The 15,267-nt window shown below is 33.7% G+C and overlaps 1 protein-coding gene and 1 long non-coding RNA gene across 2 annotated transcripts; both read left to right on the forward strand.

The window, feature by feature from the left end:
- On the forward strand, positions 1 to 4,388 carry LOC126881844 (uncharacterized). The gene is made up of 2 exons (XM_050646474.1): positions 1 to 183; positions 844 to 4,388. The coding sequence occupies exon 2, from the start codon at positions 2,889 to 2,891 to the stop codon at positions 4,302 to 4,304; it is 1,416 nt and encodes a 471-aa protein (XP_050502431.1). The 5' UTR covers positions 1 to 183; positions 844 to 2,888; the 3' UTR covers positions 4,305 to 4,388.
- Positions 4,389 to 9,276: 4,888 nt separating this feature from the next.
- Positions 9,277 to 13,041, forward strand: LOC126881889 (uncharacterized). Its single transcript, XR_007697051.1, has 2 exons — positions 9,277 to 11,357; positions 12,017 to 13,041. It is a non-coding gene; the product is annotated as an uncharacterized LOC126881889 (long non-coding RNA).
- The last annotated feature ends 2,226 nt before the right edge of the window (positions 13,042 to 15,267 follow it).

The raw sequence follows: 15,267 nt of genomic DNA on the forward strand, positions 1-15,267 counted from the left end.
TCCTTCAACCGAATAAATACCTAGTGGCAGATAACCTATCCACGTAAAAGTGGCGAATATTTCATTCTTGTTTCAAGTCATAGTATTATTTTGAAAAGAAACTATCCAAGTTTATTACGTATGTGTTTAGTGGGCTGAAGAAACGAGGTTGGAGGTTCGCAGCAGTGATTTGTGGTTTATCTGGTAAATAATTTTTTTGTTTTTACACGCTACTATAACGCCATATTTGTTTTTTGTCTTATTTGACGTCTTCAAAAAAATTTTACTATTAAATCTTGCAGTGAGCTTATTAATTCAGGCTGGTATCTTTTAACTATTTCATTGTCTGTAATATCCACTAAGAGGGAAAGTATTTTGTCATAAATCTTAAAAAATTATCTCTCTTAATTTGTGGGGTTATGTTACATCACATATTACCCAATTCCAATTTTATATATTATAATCATGAAGTTCTGAAACATAGTAAATTCCGTACATCATATCCACCGATCATGTTCCGATATTTGGTATTTTCATAAATTTTTACACTACTTTGGCATTATTCCATATCATTTAATAACTATACTATTTTTTATGAAAAGCTATTTCCAAAATAAATATATTCAGCATTTAAATTTTAGACTTACGTGTCTACATATTATCGAGTCAAGGCCATTTTATATGCCAATCTTATGACAAGGTCACCAAACAGTCTAGTGGAAGATTGTTTTTTCCTTTCTAATGAGATAGCTTTTTCTGATTCTTCTTTATTCTAAATAAAAACTTCCTGATTTTTGCTTTTCTTTCTCTGACTTTTCCCTACATTATTACAAGGAAGTAAAACCAGGATTCTATTTTTTTTAGCCACTGGGGAAAATCGTTTAACTACTTCTACCACCTGAGAAGGACTGCTTTTCGACCAAGTCACCTAGGGGACAAGTACTAGAGGAACATGTAATTTTTGTTCTTCATTATCCTGCATTTTGGAGAATTGCCGTGTTACGGTTGACTGCGTAGCACCATTCTGTGCTTAAGACTTTACTGAGAAGTAGTAAGGAAAACTTGTGGGGACAATATCAGGTCAATCGGGTTTGTTTCGGGAACTTTTTATATTTAACAGTGCAATAGTTATCTACCTATACCAGTACACTTATACACTTATTTTTTTATAATATCCAGAACCTTTAAGTAATTAACATACACATAATTCAATAGCGCTCCAACACCTGTATGTCTCTTTGTAAAAGAGGATAATTTGGGCCCAAATAACCTTTTCCCATACAGTAGTTCCTTACATTTATTTTTTATTAATATTATTAGACTTGTTTCCCATATTTTTCATATAACTATATATATATTTTAATATTATTAGCTTGTTTCTTGTAATTTAAATTCCCAATCTGTTTGCTTAACTTAAATTCATTTGTTATTAAATTAAATTCAAATCCTAATCCCTATCCCTTCAGGATAGCTATTAGTTTTACTTGGTCATTATTAAAAACCACGAGTCAGAAAAAGGATCTTTATCATCCAGGACTGCGTTGGTTCAGTTAGGTGTTGCCTATTCAACTCATTGAGTTATATATATTTGTATGGTTCATCCTAGGTAGGTATTTTAGTATTGATTTCTTGTAGTATTTAACGTTGCTGTACGTATTACAATCGTACGATTATTTGGTGAAGGTTGTTGTTTAACCTTAGTGTAAGTTGGGGGTACGCTCCATATAAGAGCTACCCCAGTACTAATGTAATTATAGTTGTATACTCATATTCAGATAAGTAGTTAAGTCAAATTGTCATTTTAGAGTTACATAGGTTGTATTTTTTCTAACTCAGAGGTTGTCAATAATCTAGGTAGTTATATTTTAATAAATATTTATTTGTTTGTATATCAATTATTTTTTTTCCCATTTTTTAATTTAATAATTTAATATATTGAATAATTTACAGCAGTGTAAGATACCTGGGAGTTCGGTCCATCCCTACTTCTGGCGCCCGCAATTTAGTCTATTTTATTTATCTCTTATATTTTTCTATTTTTATTATATTAATATTTATTCTATCTATTTTATAAGCCTCTCTTTTTATATTCATATTTCTGGTTCTAGTCATCATCCCTCTTTAGTTTAAGCTACTGTTCTTCGACAGGCATGCAAACGAGCCGTACCCATCCTTGAGTGTCAAGTCGTTCTCTTGCATTTCTTGCTAGCCAATTCTATTTAGTTTGCCTCTGTCTCCCCATACTTCTATTATCAGTTCCTCACCCACTCACTCATTTCACCTTAGCATTCTAGTTCTACAAATACTACTGCAAAGTAGTTTTTTGTTACATCGGCAGCCCAACTTGGTGCCAACCTTTTATAGGTTCTAAGACAGTAGTTCTTTTAGTTCATTTTTTTCTTTTATTTATATTATTCCCTTCTGATATCTTTTTATACATTATGTTCTGATTTATTTTGTCTTTAACTATTTACTAATACTAAACAGGTACACTGTCACTGCTGTATCTATTAATTAGTTGAGATTTTGAAACCTCGTTTATAGTTTTGTTATACAGCTTACATTCTGGGTTGAATTTGAAACGAAGTATAAGTAACTAACATATATTAGAATATATTATTTTACTCTTTCAGCCAATGTTGTATTTGTACGTACAGTAATCGTTAATACTTACATATTTTTTTTTCTAGTACAAGTATAATAACTATTTTTTTCCAATATTTAGGTACTATATTTACTTGATTATACCTTATTTACTTTATTTATTTGATACATATATTTTGCTGGCCATTTTTGATTTGTTGGTGTGTTGCTAATAGTTTCTCCGAACTTATATATTTTGCGTACAAATTTAAGTATATTTCGTATTTCTGACCTTTGGATTGCTTGTCAATAATTTTTGTTTCAACATGTGTGCTTTTAAAGTTGAACATCTTCTGGTGGACGAATTGGACTATGAGTTAAAAATTAGGGACATAGTAACAGAGCAGTCGGCAACAGTCGATAGAAAACGCAATCTTTTGCGGGGTGCTTTGAAGCAAGAAGCAGGCAATAGGAGTTTCACTCAACTTTCAGCTGTACATATCCCTTTTGAGGACCAACGGAAAGGAATATCCGAAACGTTGGATAGCTTGTCTAAGAAAATAGAGAAGTTTAGGGGAACTGTACAAGACACTGAATATGCTCGATTAATATCTCGTCTAACTCATATTTCTGGCCGTGTACACTTGTTACATTGTACTACGGAAGAGCAGGAACCTTTTAAAAAGTCTGTTTCTCTTAAAATCCTTACATTGGAGGGTGAGCTTGATTCTAAGGTTAACCCCATAGCCACATCTACTCCTAATGCTCCAGTAAGTGTCGTTCCTAGTTTCACATATTCCAAACCCGTTCAAGTACACAAATGGGGTGTTTCATTTTCAGGTGAAAAACAGCACACGGATGTGATTTCATTTTTAGAAAAGGTTGAGTGTCTTCGTGTATCTAGAGGGGTCTCCGAGGACAATTTGTTTGCGGCTTCAGCCGAATTGTTTACCGGTCCTGCTTTCACCTGGTTCATGAATAATAGGGGTAATTTGTCTTGCTGGTCTGATCTCGTTCGCAAGTTGAGGTCAGATTTTCTTCCTTACTCATACCAGGATGATCTCTTGGATGAAATCAAAAACCGTAAGCAGAAACCAGGAGAGTCTGTCACTATGTTCATTAATACTATATTAGGCATGTGTAGCCGTTTAGCTACTCCTTTATCTGATTTGTCCAAAATAAAAATCATCTTAAAATGTTTATTGCCTTTTTACCATCAACAGTTAGCCCTTATGGACATCCAGAGTATTGATGATCTCACTGTAAAGTGCAAACGTTTGGAGGAAACGTTATCCTGGTCTTCTCAGCCTTCGTCTTCATCTCGACCCTCTTCTAATTCCTCTTCTCAGCCAACTTCCTATAGACAACGTTCTTGGCAAAATAAGGGCCATGAACATAATGTTTCTGTTTTTAGTTCTGTTGTTTGCTGGAATTGTCACCAGTCTAATCATAAGTTCAATGATTGTGGTATCCCACAAACTCGTATTTTCTGCCACGGTTGCGGTAGGGAAAATACTCTCAAAAGAAATTGTTTTAAGTGTTCGGGAAACGAAATGTCGGAGGTCCGTCCCCTGAGCGTTTCTCCGTCCAACACCCAATCAGGGAATCAAACCCCATCAGAAAACGAGACCGCTGGCCCAAGCACACCCAGCAACTCAAACCCATCTTCCAGTCGGAAAGGGAAGAGAGTATCATTCAAGAAACAAGCACACACCACAAATCAAAATCAGTCCAGAAATTAACTTTGAGTCAGGATACGTTGAATTCGCAGGATTCACATGATTACAAACCCACAAATTCTTCTTTAATGAGTAGTGTTAAGTATAATAATGTATTTGATAGTGAAGTAGTTCCATATAACGGTTGTAGCCAACCAAATATTTTAGATTTAGATATTAATTCTTTATTGGTTAGGAAACAAAATGATAATAGGTCATATTTACCTATCCAAATTTTAGGACAATCGTGTTTAGCTTTATTAGATAGTGGCTCTAATATTTCGTTGATAGGAGCACATTCATTAAATTTATTGAAAAATGCTAATATTCCCATTATGCCCATTTCATCCTTGCAAGTATCTACAGCAGATGGTACAGTTCAGTCTATTACAGGCAAACTACAAATTGAAATCACAGTGGCAAATTTATGTAGGCAAATTACATTTTATGTTATTCCTTCTGTACAGAATTCTATAATTTTAGGTATGGACTTTTTCAATGCTTTTAATAGCACTTTAAGTTGTTCTGATTTTTCTTTTTCCATATCTGAATTCAATCTGTCTACCCTTAGTGCTATACATGATTTTTCCAGTTTATCTAGTTCTGAACAAAGGCAATTGGAGAATATGATCTCTCAGTTTACTACTATTTCTTCAAATGACAAACTAGGCCGTACTTCATTAATATCTCACACTATTGAGGTGGGAAATCCTACTCCTTTCAGATTATATCAGTATCCCATACCTCAAGCCTAGCAGGCAGATTTAGAAAAAGAAGTAGATTCGATGCTTGCTTTGAATATCATAGAACATTCAACGTCGTCCTATTGTTCCCCACTCTGGTTAACAAAGAAGAAGGATGGATCCTTCAGGATCTGCTTTGATGGTCGAAAACTAAACAGTATCACCACTAACAGGGATGCTTATCCAATTCCCCGAATTGATGTGATTTTGAGCAAACTTCAGAATGCCAAATACATCTCTTCGATAGATTTGTCTAAGGCCTTCTTACAGATCCCATTGAGTGAAGAGAGCAAGAAATACACTGCTTTCGCTGTCAGTGGTAAAGGATTATTCCAGTTTGTCACCATGCCTTTTGGTCTTGTTTCTGCTCCTCAGACAATGTGTCGTCTGATGGATTTAGTCATTGGTCCACAGTTAGAGCCCTATGTTTTCTATTATTTGGACGATATTTTAGTAGTCACTCCCGATTTTTCCCTTCATATGGAAATTTTAGATAAATTGTTTTTACGTCTTAAGGAAGCTAATCTAACAATTAATCTGGATAAGTGTCAGTTTTGTCGCCCTAGTCTTAAGTTTTTGGGTTATGTTGTTGATAATCAGGGTCTAAGGACTGATCCTGAGAAAATAGTTGCTATTAAGAATTTTCCTATACCTAAGACCACCACCCAAGTCCGTAGGATATTGGGAATGTGTGGATATTACCGCCGGTTTGTACCTTCGTACTCTACCTTGTTGTCACCTCTTACGGATCTTTTGAAGAACAGGAAAAAGGGGCAGACCATTACCTGGACTCCTGAGGCTGATGAAGCTTTTAGGCGCGTTAAAGAGGCTTTAACTAGCGCACCAGTCATGATGTCACCTAATTTTAATGAGCATTTTTATTTGATGACTGATTGCTCTAATACTGCTTCTGGTGGCGTATTGTTCCAGTTGAAAGATGGCTCGGAACATCCCATAGCTTACACGAGTAAGAAATTGAATAAGGCACAGAAAAACTATTCCACCACGGAGAAAGAACTCTTAGCTATCATACATGGGTTGGAAGCATTTCGTTATTATTTAGAGGGCCGTAATTTCACCATAATTACGGACCATAGTTCCTTGGTATGGCTTCATAGTATGAAAAACCCATCTCAGAGACTTTCCCGATGGATATGCAAACTGGCGGCTTATTCATATAAGATTGTTCATCGAAAGGCCAACGGGGTAGTGGTTGCTGATGCTCTTTCCCGTGTTCATGATCTTAATGTATTAGATTTGTCCACCTTAACTCCTGACGAGTGGTATCAGAATATGATTGATAGGGTTACTCAAGACCCACAAAATTATCCTGATTTTAAGGTAGAGAACAATATACTGTACAAACATATCTTAAGTCCTATAGAGGCCTTATCCAATATGTCAGATTGGAAAATAGTTGTACCTACGCCAAATAGGGAGAACATCTTACGTATGTTTCATGATGAAGTTACTGCTGGACATTTTGGATTTTATAAAACTTTTAATCGAATTGCCGAATTATATTATTGGCCTGATATGCGCAAGTCTATCAAAAGGTATATCTCTAAGTGTATAGTTTGTGCAACTTGTAAACCCAGTCATTTACCACAAGCTGGACTCATGGGTTCCTTTAGGAATATTAATTTTCCTTGGCAGATGATCTCGTTGGATCTCATTGGACCTTATCCTCGTAGTTATAAGGGTAATACTTATTGCTTGGTAGTTGTGGATTATTTCACCAAATTTCCTTTAGTTTGCCCTCTTCGTCAGGCCACAACTCCAGCAATTTTGAAATATTTAGAGGAACAAGTCTTTTTGTTGTTTGGTGTTCCCCAAATTGTGTCATGTGACAATGGTCCTCAGTTTGTTTCGAAGGCTTTTAAAGACCTTCTAACTAAATATAAGGTTCAGAAGACCTTCTATAATGCTGCCTACCATCCTCAAGCCAATCATACTGAGAGAGTGAATCGCAGTATTGTCACAGCCCTAAGGTCCTATACATTCCCAGATCACAGAGCTTGGGATCAATATATCCATTCCATAGCTCAAGCCATAAGGACCTCTGTCCATGAGGTTACCCAATGTTCTCCTGCATATCTCAATTTTGGTAGACATGTTGCTTTATCTGGTGACTATTTTGGTGCAATTTCAGACACTTCCACAAATCTACCTCAGATATCCGATAACCTTCATCGCTTAGATGATCTCCAGACTCTACCTCAAATTTTTTCTGACATTCGCAAGAAGTTAAAAACTTCCTATCTAAAGAACCAGCAGCAGTATAACTTGAGGAAAAGAGATCTGCGATTCTTCGTTGGAGATAGAGTGTTGAACGAAACTTTGTGAAGTCCAATAAGGGTGATGCTATTTCGGCAAAATTTTGCCAGAAATATATTCCTTGTACGGTCGTGAAGGTAATATCTCCGTTAGTTTATGAATTGAAGGACAATGCGACTAACAAACGAATTGGACAATTTCACGTAAAGGATTTACTGCCTGATAACACCATGGATGAAGTTGATTCGTCATCTTCGGAAGAAGATTAACTCTATAGGGTTTTTAGAGCTAACCTCTTCCTCTATGTGTCTTTAGCTCAATCCTTATTATGATTTGATATTTTAGTTTAATATTTTATTCACCAGATAGAGCAGGTACAATTTTTATCTTTTGGCATTGTTGTTAGATGACTTCCAATTTATGAATCATTAGGTTAATTATTTATGTTGTACTCTTATTAGTCCTGTCGCCAGGGGGGGTACAACGGCCTCGTTAATTCAGATGGACTTACCCAAGTTTTTTTTATGTATTTTGACCCGTAGAACACGAATTTTTTGGGTAACAGTTGATCCGGATGTCGATAAGATTGTTATAGACCAAGAACTTGAGGAATCAAATAACAGCGATTTTTGGCAAAACAAAACAATATTTTGTATTTTTTGGGTCATTTTAAGCAAAAAATATTTCTACAAGTTTTTTAGTAGGATGCACAGTTTTCGAGATAAACGCGGTTGAACTTTCAAAAAATCGAAAAACTGCAATTTTTAAACCCGAATAACTTTTGATTAAAAAATAAAATAGCAATTCTGCTTAGCGCCTTTGAAAGTTCAAGTCAAATTATGTCGGTTTTGCTTATTTGCATTGCTAAAAATTTATTGTGTTATTGTTAAACAAAGCTACAAACAACTAGTGCGTGAGTGATGTTTCTATGATTTCTCATTTAAAATCGAACGAGTAGGTAGAATAGGTACTAGTGCAATCAAGACTATTTCTACGTTACATGCGTTAAAACACATGTAAAAGCACGGGAAACCCTACGTGTTTATAGCTTTGTTAAACAATAAAAAAATAAATTTTTACCAATGGAAATAATCAAAACCGATATAATTTGACTTAAACTTTTAAATGCGGTAAGCAGACTTGCTATTTTATTTTTTAATCAAAAGTTATTCGGGTTCAAAAATTGCAATTTTTCGATTTTTTTAAAGTTCAACCGCGTTTATCTCGAAAACTGTGCATCCTACGAAAAAACTTGTAGAAATATTTTTTACTTAAAATGGCCCAAAAAATACAAAATAGTGTTTTGTTTTGCCAAAAATCGCTGTTATTTGATTCCTCAAGTTCTTGGTCTATAACAATCTTATCGACATCCGGATCAACTGTTACCCAAAAAATTCGTGTTCTACGGGTCAAAATACATAAAAAAAACTTGAGTAAGTCCATCTGAATTAACGAGGCCGTTGTACCCCCCCTGGCGACAGGACTATATGCATGAGCTTATCAATTTTTTTTTCATTATTAATGTTGCACTTTAATTATTATGAATTAACATTTTTAATTACTAACCCTGTCAGTTGGATCATCTAGTTAATAAGAACCTACTTGTATTTTTTAGTATGTGCACATCACCCCTTAGCATAGGAGGGATGTTGATTATTGTATATTTAAGTATATATTTGAATATGTAGGCTCATACAAGTACGTTGGTTTAATATTGATATTTATTATGGAACTATGGGACTAACAATATTATACACTACTTATCTTAGGTTGTATGTTGTATTTTTGATATTTGATTACATCCTATTTTTTTATACATCTTTTATTATCTTGTTATTGGATTTGCCATATTGCAAAGATGTTGTGGTTTTTAATTTGATATTGGTTTACTTTATCCACATTTGTCACGGATATCTTTGTAATCATTTATATCGTTATGCCCTACACTGTATGATTCTGTAATCAGGTTGGAATTTTGATGTATGTATGGATTTCTTCTTATGAACTAGTCTGCCAATGCTTTGTCAATGCTAGCTAATGAATCCGTGGGTTCGAAGTTCAGCAACTGGCCATTGCTATACGACTTCGTAATCTGTGTTTTCATGGCAGAGTACGCAGAAGTCTATTCGTCATCACATAGTGTATTTAGTCCAATTATTCCATTTACCTTTTTATAGGTTGATAGGGAAGTTTACTTAGTTTATATTTTATCTCCTATTTCATAGTATGTTAAACCTTGACCGTTGATGGTAAATATTCTAGTGTACACGTATTTATCAATCAATGCTTTGTTTTTCCCTATACATCGTAGGTTTATTTAATTCAGTATTGAGGGTGTTTCGACAAATTAATTGTTTCTTTTTATTTCATTCCCTCTTCTTTCCTGAGGCATTAGTTTTGTCATTTAGATTCAGGGATATTTCCTGGATAATTCTATGTATGCGAGAGCGCATGAATCTACAGTTTTATTCAAAATTGGTTGCTCGTTCTCGTTATATTTTTTTTCTATCATGTATCATGGTGTCATAGACCTTGTCAGTTCACCATTTAGATTTTATTATTACAATTGGTACGTTATCTGTATCTCTTATTCCCATGCATCTATTGTAGCTACATGCTATAGCTAGTGAACAACAACACGTACCAATTTTTGTTAGTCAACGACTTACTTTAGTCGATAGACCTAATTTAATTTATTTAGTATTAGTGAGAATTGGTACACAAATCTTCCTGATCGTTCTTCTTTGGATATGCTCTTATAAATCTGGTGTCCATTGATAGTCCGATTTTGGATAAAGCGTCCGAGTCCTCACTTATTTTGTTTATTTAGTTGTATAGGCTCGTATACCAGTTGTGGTTGTACATAGGCCTAATTAATTTATGTGATTTAGTATTGGTTGATTTAGTATTGGTGCGAATTGGTCCATAAATCTTCCAGGTCGTCCTTCTATGGATATGCTTTATGAATCTGGTGTCCATTGATAGTCCGACTTTGGATTAAGTGTCCGATTCCACATTTATTTTGATTAATGAGTTTTAGATAACTTTGATATGCTTACTATTTGTATTATTTGGCACTGGTGAGAATTGTTCCATAAATATTCCTGATTGTTCTTCTCTGGATATGCTATTATGAATCTGGTGTCCATTGGTAGTTCAATTTTGGATTAAGTGTTCGATTCTTCACTGATTTTAGTTTTGATTTCTTTTGTCATACTTTAGTATATTTACTTGTGTTATGGTGCGAATTGGCTCATACCTTGGCCTGGTTGTTCGTCCTTGGATATACCCTCTATAAATTTGATGTCCATGGATAGTTCAATTTTGGATTTAGTGCCAGTTCGACATTTATTTGTCATTATGAACTTTAGTATATTATTTAGCTTATGTTAAGGCTTTCAGACAAAATGTCGATGACATTTTAATATGACTTCAAGTCATCTTTTGCGATTCATAGTTTTGGGTTAGTGATCATCCTTCTTTCCCTTGATCCTTAATTTGTGGTTACTCATAGTCTTGCGGATCACCGTAGAATGATAGATTATTACCACTTAGTTATGATAATTTGAATGTAAAAAAAAAAAAAATTTTTGCTTAAAAATTTTTTTTTCTCCCAGTAGGAGGGGATTATAACATTCCGTTAACTTCTAATCATTTTTATTGTTATGCGATTTAAATTTTAATAATGTTCTGTTATTAAATTCTGCTTGAAACAATTACTAATAAATATTTCGTCTTTCACTGACGTCATCACAAACCTATAGATTAGCAGACCTGTACGTTTTGTACCTTGTGTACTCCTGGCGGTAAACCCATGAACCGTATTGTGACATGGTCGGCGTAGAACGGAAAATAAGATATCACTTTGGTCGGAGCCTTCAACCGAATAAATACCTAGTGGCAGATAACCTATCCACGTAAAAGTGGCGAATATTTCATTCTTGTTTCAAGTCATAGTATTATTTTGAAAAGAAATTATCCAAGTTTATTACGTATGTGTTTAGTGGGCTGAAGAAACGAGGTTGGAGGTTCGCAGCAGTGATTTGTGGTTTATCTGGTAAATAATTTTTTGTTTTTACACGCTACTATAACGCCATATTTGTTTTTTGTCTTATTTGACGTCTTCAAAAAAATTTTACTATTAAATCTTGCAGTGAGCTTATTAATTCAGGCTGGTATCTTTTAACTATTTCATTGTCTGTAATATCCACTAAGAGGGAAAGTATTTTGTCATAAATCTTAAAAAATTATCTCTCTTAATTTGTGGGGTTATGTTACATCACATATTACCCAATTCCAATTTTATATATTATAATCATGAAGTTCTGAAACATAGTAAATTCCGTACATCATATCCACCGATCCTGTTCCGATATTTGGTATTTTCATAAATTTTTACACTACTTTGGCATTATTCCATATCATTTAATAACTATACTATTTTTTATGAAAAGCTATTTCCAAAATAAATATATTCAGCATTTAAATTTTAGACTTACGTGTCTACATATTATCGAGTCAAGGCCATTTTATATGCCACTCTTATGACAAGGTCACCAAACAGTCTAGTGGAAGATTGTTTTTTCCTTTCTAATGAGATAGCTTTTTCTGATTCTTCTTTATTCTAAATAAAAACTTCCTGATTTTTGTTTTTCTTTCTCTGACTTTTCCCTACATTATTACAAGGAAGTAAAACCAGGATTCTATTTTTTTTAGCCACTGGGGAAAATCTTTTAACTACTCCTACCACCTGAGAAGGACTGCTTTTCGACCAAGTCACCTAGGGGACAAGTACTAGAGGAACATGTAATTTTTGTTCTTCATTATCCTGCATTTTGGAGAATTGCCGTGTTACGGTTGACTGCGTAGCACCATTCTGTGCTTAAGACTTTACTGAGAAGTAGTAAGGAAAACTTGTGGGGACAATATCAGGTCAATCGGGTTTGTTTCGGGAACTTTTTATATTTAACAGTGCAATAGTTATCTACCTATACCAGTACACTTATACACTTATTTTTTTATAATATCCAGAACCTTTAAGTAATTAACATACACATAATTCAATAGCGCTCCAACACCTGTATGTCTCTTTGTAAAAGAGGATAATTTGGGCCCAAATAACCTTTTCCCATACAGTAGTTCCTTACATTTATTTTTTATTAATATTATTAGACTTGTTTCCCATATTTTTCATATAACTATATATATATTTTAATATTATTAGCTTGTTTCTTGTAATTTAAATTCCCAATCTGTTTGCTTAACTTAAATTCATTTGTTATTAAATTAAATTCAAATCCTAATCCCTATCCCTTCAGGATAGCTATTAGTTTTACTTGGTCATTATTAAAAACCACGAGTCAGAAAAAGGATCTTTATCATCCAGGACTGCGTTGGTTCAGTTAGGTGTTGCCTATTCAACTCATTGAGTTATATATATTTGTATGGTTCATCCTAGGTAGGTATTTTAGTATTGATTTCTTGTAGTATTTAACGTTGCTGTACGTATTACAATCGTACGATTATTTGGTGAAGGTTGTTGTTTAACCTTAGTGTAAGTTGGGGGTACGCTCCATATAAGAGCTACCCCAGTACTAATGTAATTATAGTTGTATACTCATATTCAGATAAGTAGTTAAGTCAAATTGTCATTTTAGAGTTACATAGGTTGTATTTTTTCTAACTCAGAGGTTGTCAATAATCTAGGTAGTTATATTTTAATAAATATTTATTTGTTTGTATATCAATTATTTTTTTTCCCATTTTTGAATTTAATAATTTAATATATTGAATAATTTACAGCAGTGTAAGATACCTGGGAGTTCGGTCCATCCCTACTTCTGGCGCCCGCAATTTAGTCTATTTTATTTATCTCTTATATTTTTCTATTTTTATTATATTAATATTTATTCTATCTATTTTATAAGCCTCTCTTTTTATATTCATATTTCTGGTTCTAGTCATCATCCCTCTTTAGTTTAAGCTACTGTTCTTCGACAGGCATGCAAACGAGCCGTACCCATCCTTGAGTGTCAAGTCGTTCTCTTGCATTTCTTGCTAGCCAATTCTATTTAGTTTGCTTCTGTCTCCCCATACTTCTATTATCAGTTCCTCACCCACTCACTCATTTCACCTTAGCATTCTAGTTCTACAAATACTACTGCAAAGTAGTTTTTTGTTACAGTACACTAATTTTTACAAGAGTTATTGCGAAAATAATTTTTTTTGCAATTCCGACCTTTTTTCGCAGTTAGGTATATTAACAATAAATGAGTATAATCAAATTTTGTAATATGTCATTTTAAAGCTTTTTCCATAATCTCAAAGATATTTATACTAAAAAAATCATAAGTTTCAGTGTTTTCCATTGATTTGAAAGAAAAAGGAAAAATGCCATTTTTTGACACTTAATTGTTTATAAATAAAAATGGCCGCCAGATCCTACGCAGGAAATAGTTACAATTTGTTCCTATAGGTATTACTTGTCGAAAAAACGCTTCAGTACCCTGGCTGCTGAAGTGTCACGAACAGGGTATATTTTTGTCTTATTACCCTGGCCTATTTGTAGACTTCGTTAATACACTATTTTTTTTGTTTTTGTATAAGCTATAATATGTTTGCTAACAACATTTTTTTTTGATAAAATATTAACTTTTTGAGTTATTTGCGAAAAGCCGCCCGAAAACGTGTTTTTTTTTTGTTGAAAAATAAATATTTTCTGACTTATCTTAAACGCGCGGTTTTCACCTTCCGAGAAGTGGTGACTGGCATCCTCTACGGAAAAGTATAAATTAAAAGTAAATACCATAATTGAAATGAAGAACAAATTATAAAACGATGTCACAGAGATGAAGAATAATCAAAAGAGCACTAAAGAAGCAATAGAACAGCTCACTAAAAATAATCAAAAGTTAAAAAAGGAGAATAAACACCTACAAAAGGAAATAAAGAAATCAAAGAAACTAAAAGAAACAAAGGACACTGGAATTTCTGGAAAAACGAAGGAGGAAGAACAACGTAACCTACGGAATGATTCTTCACACTGCTGTAGAATAAAATACTGCTCCAAATAAAATAAACTTGAAGAGAAGTATCCATATTTCTCAAATGTGGTCTCGAGGTAACAAAGTACGAAAACTGGAAGAGGTACCACAAAGACACACCACACATGACTCATCCAATATTGATGTGCATCTTTTTACATACAATGTTAACTAGTTGATTCTTTCTCCTCCTGTTTTTGGTCAGTCCTTTTTTTCTATGTTCCTGTACTTATGCTGATGATGGCTTGTGCAGAGGCGAAACGCGTCCTTATATATATGACTTTTATTAAACAAAAAACTTTGTGGTACCTCTTCGAGTTTTCCTACTTTGTTAAAATAAAGTTCAAGAAAATTATGAACGCATGCAGAGTATTAAAAAAATGGTGGAGGTTCTTTAAAAATCCTTTATAACCTGAATGGGTAATGAAAACTGAAAAAACTTGGGTACCTATTGGTAACTAACAATACTAAAATAATGTTGGTAGCAGTTAGATAGAATGACTGGATGAACTTGCTGCGATACTAATAGCGAAAAAATACACTGGACTGCTTCTAACTATAGAAACGTAAACAACGACAGCGGTACGTGATACCGCAAGAAACTTTACATCAACGTGGATCAAAGACTAAACCATACTAAAACTGCAGCAGTGGACAATTACACACCACTTGAAGGTACATAGATGGTGTTCTAGGTATCTTTTATAAAACACGTTTTATAACAAAATACACTCATTGGCACAAAATTCCGCCACAAAAAAATTTTTCATTGAGTTTGACAATTTATAACTTTATTATTTGTGATCCGATTTTCAAGATTCTTACACCAGTTTGTAGGTACATGTATTGATATCATTTGGTATTATTCCGGTAACAAAAAAAATTTGCTTGCATGGCTTTATACAGGTGTGAATGAAAGCTTTG

The sequence above is a fragment of the Diabrotica virgifera genome, chromosome 1, assembly GCF_917563875.1.
Source record: "Diabrotica virgifera virgifera chromosome 1, PGI_DIABVI_V3a".
NCBI classification, from domain to species: domain Eukaryota; kingdom Metazoa; phylum Arthropoda; class Insecta; order Coleoptera; family Chrysomelidae; genus Diabrotica; species Diabrotica virgifera.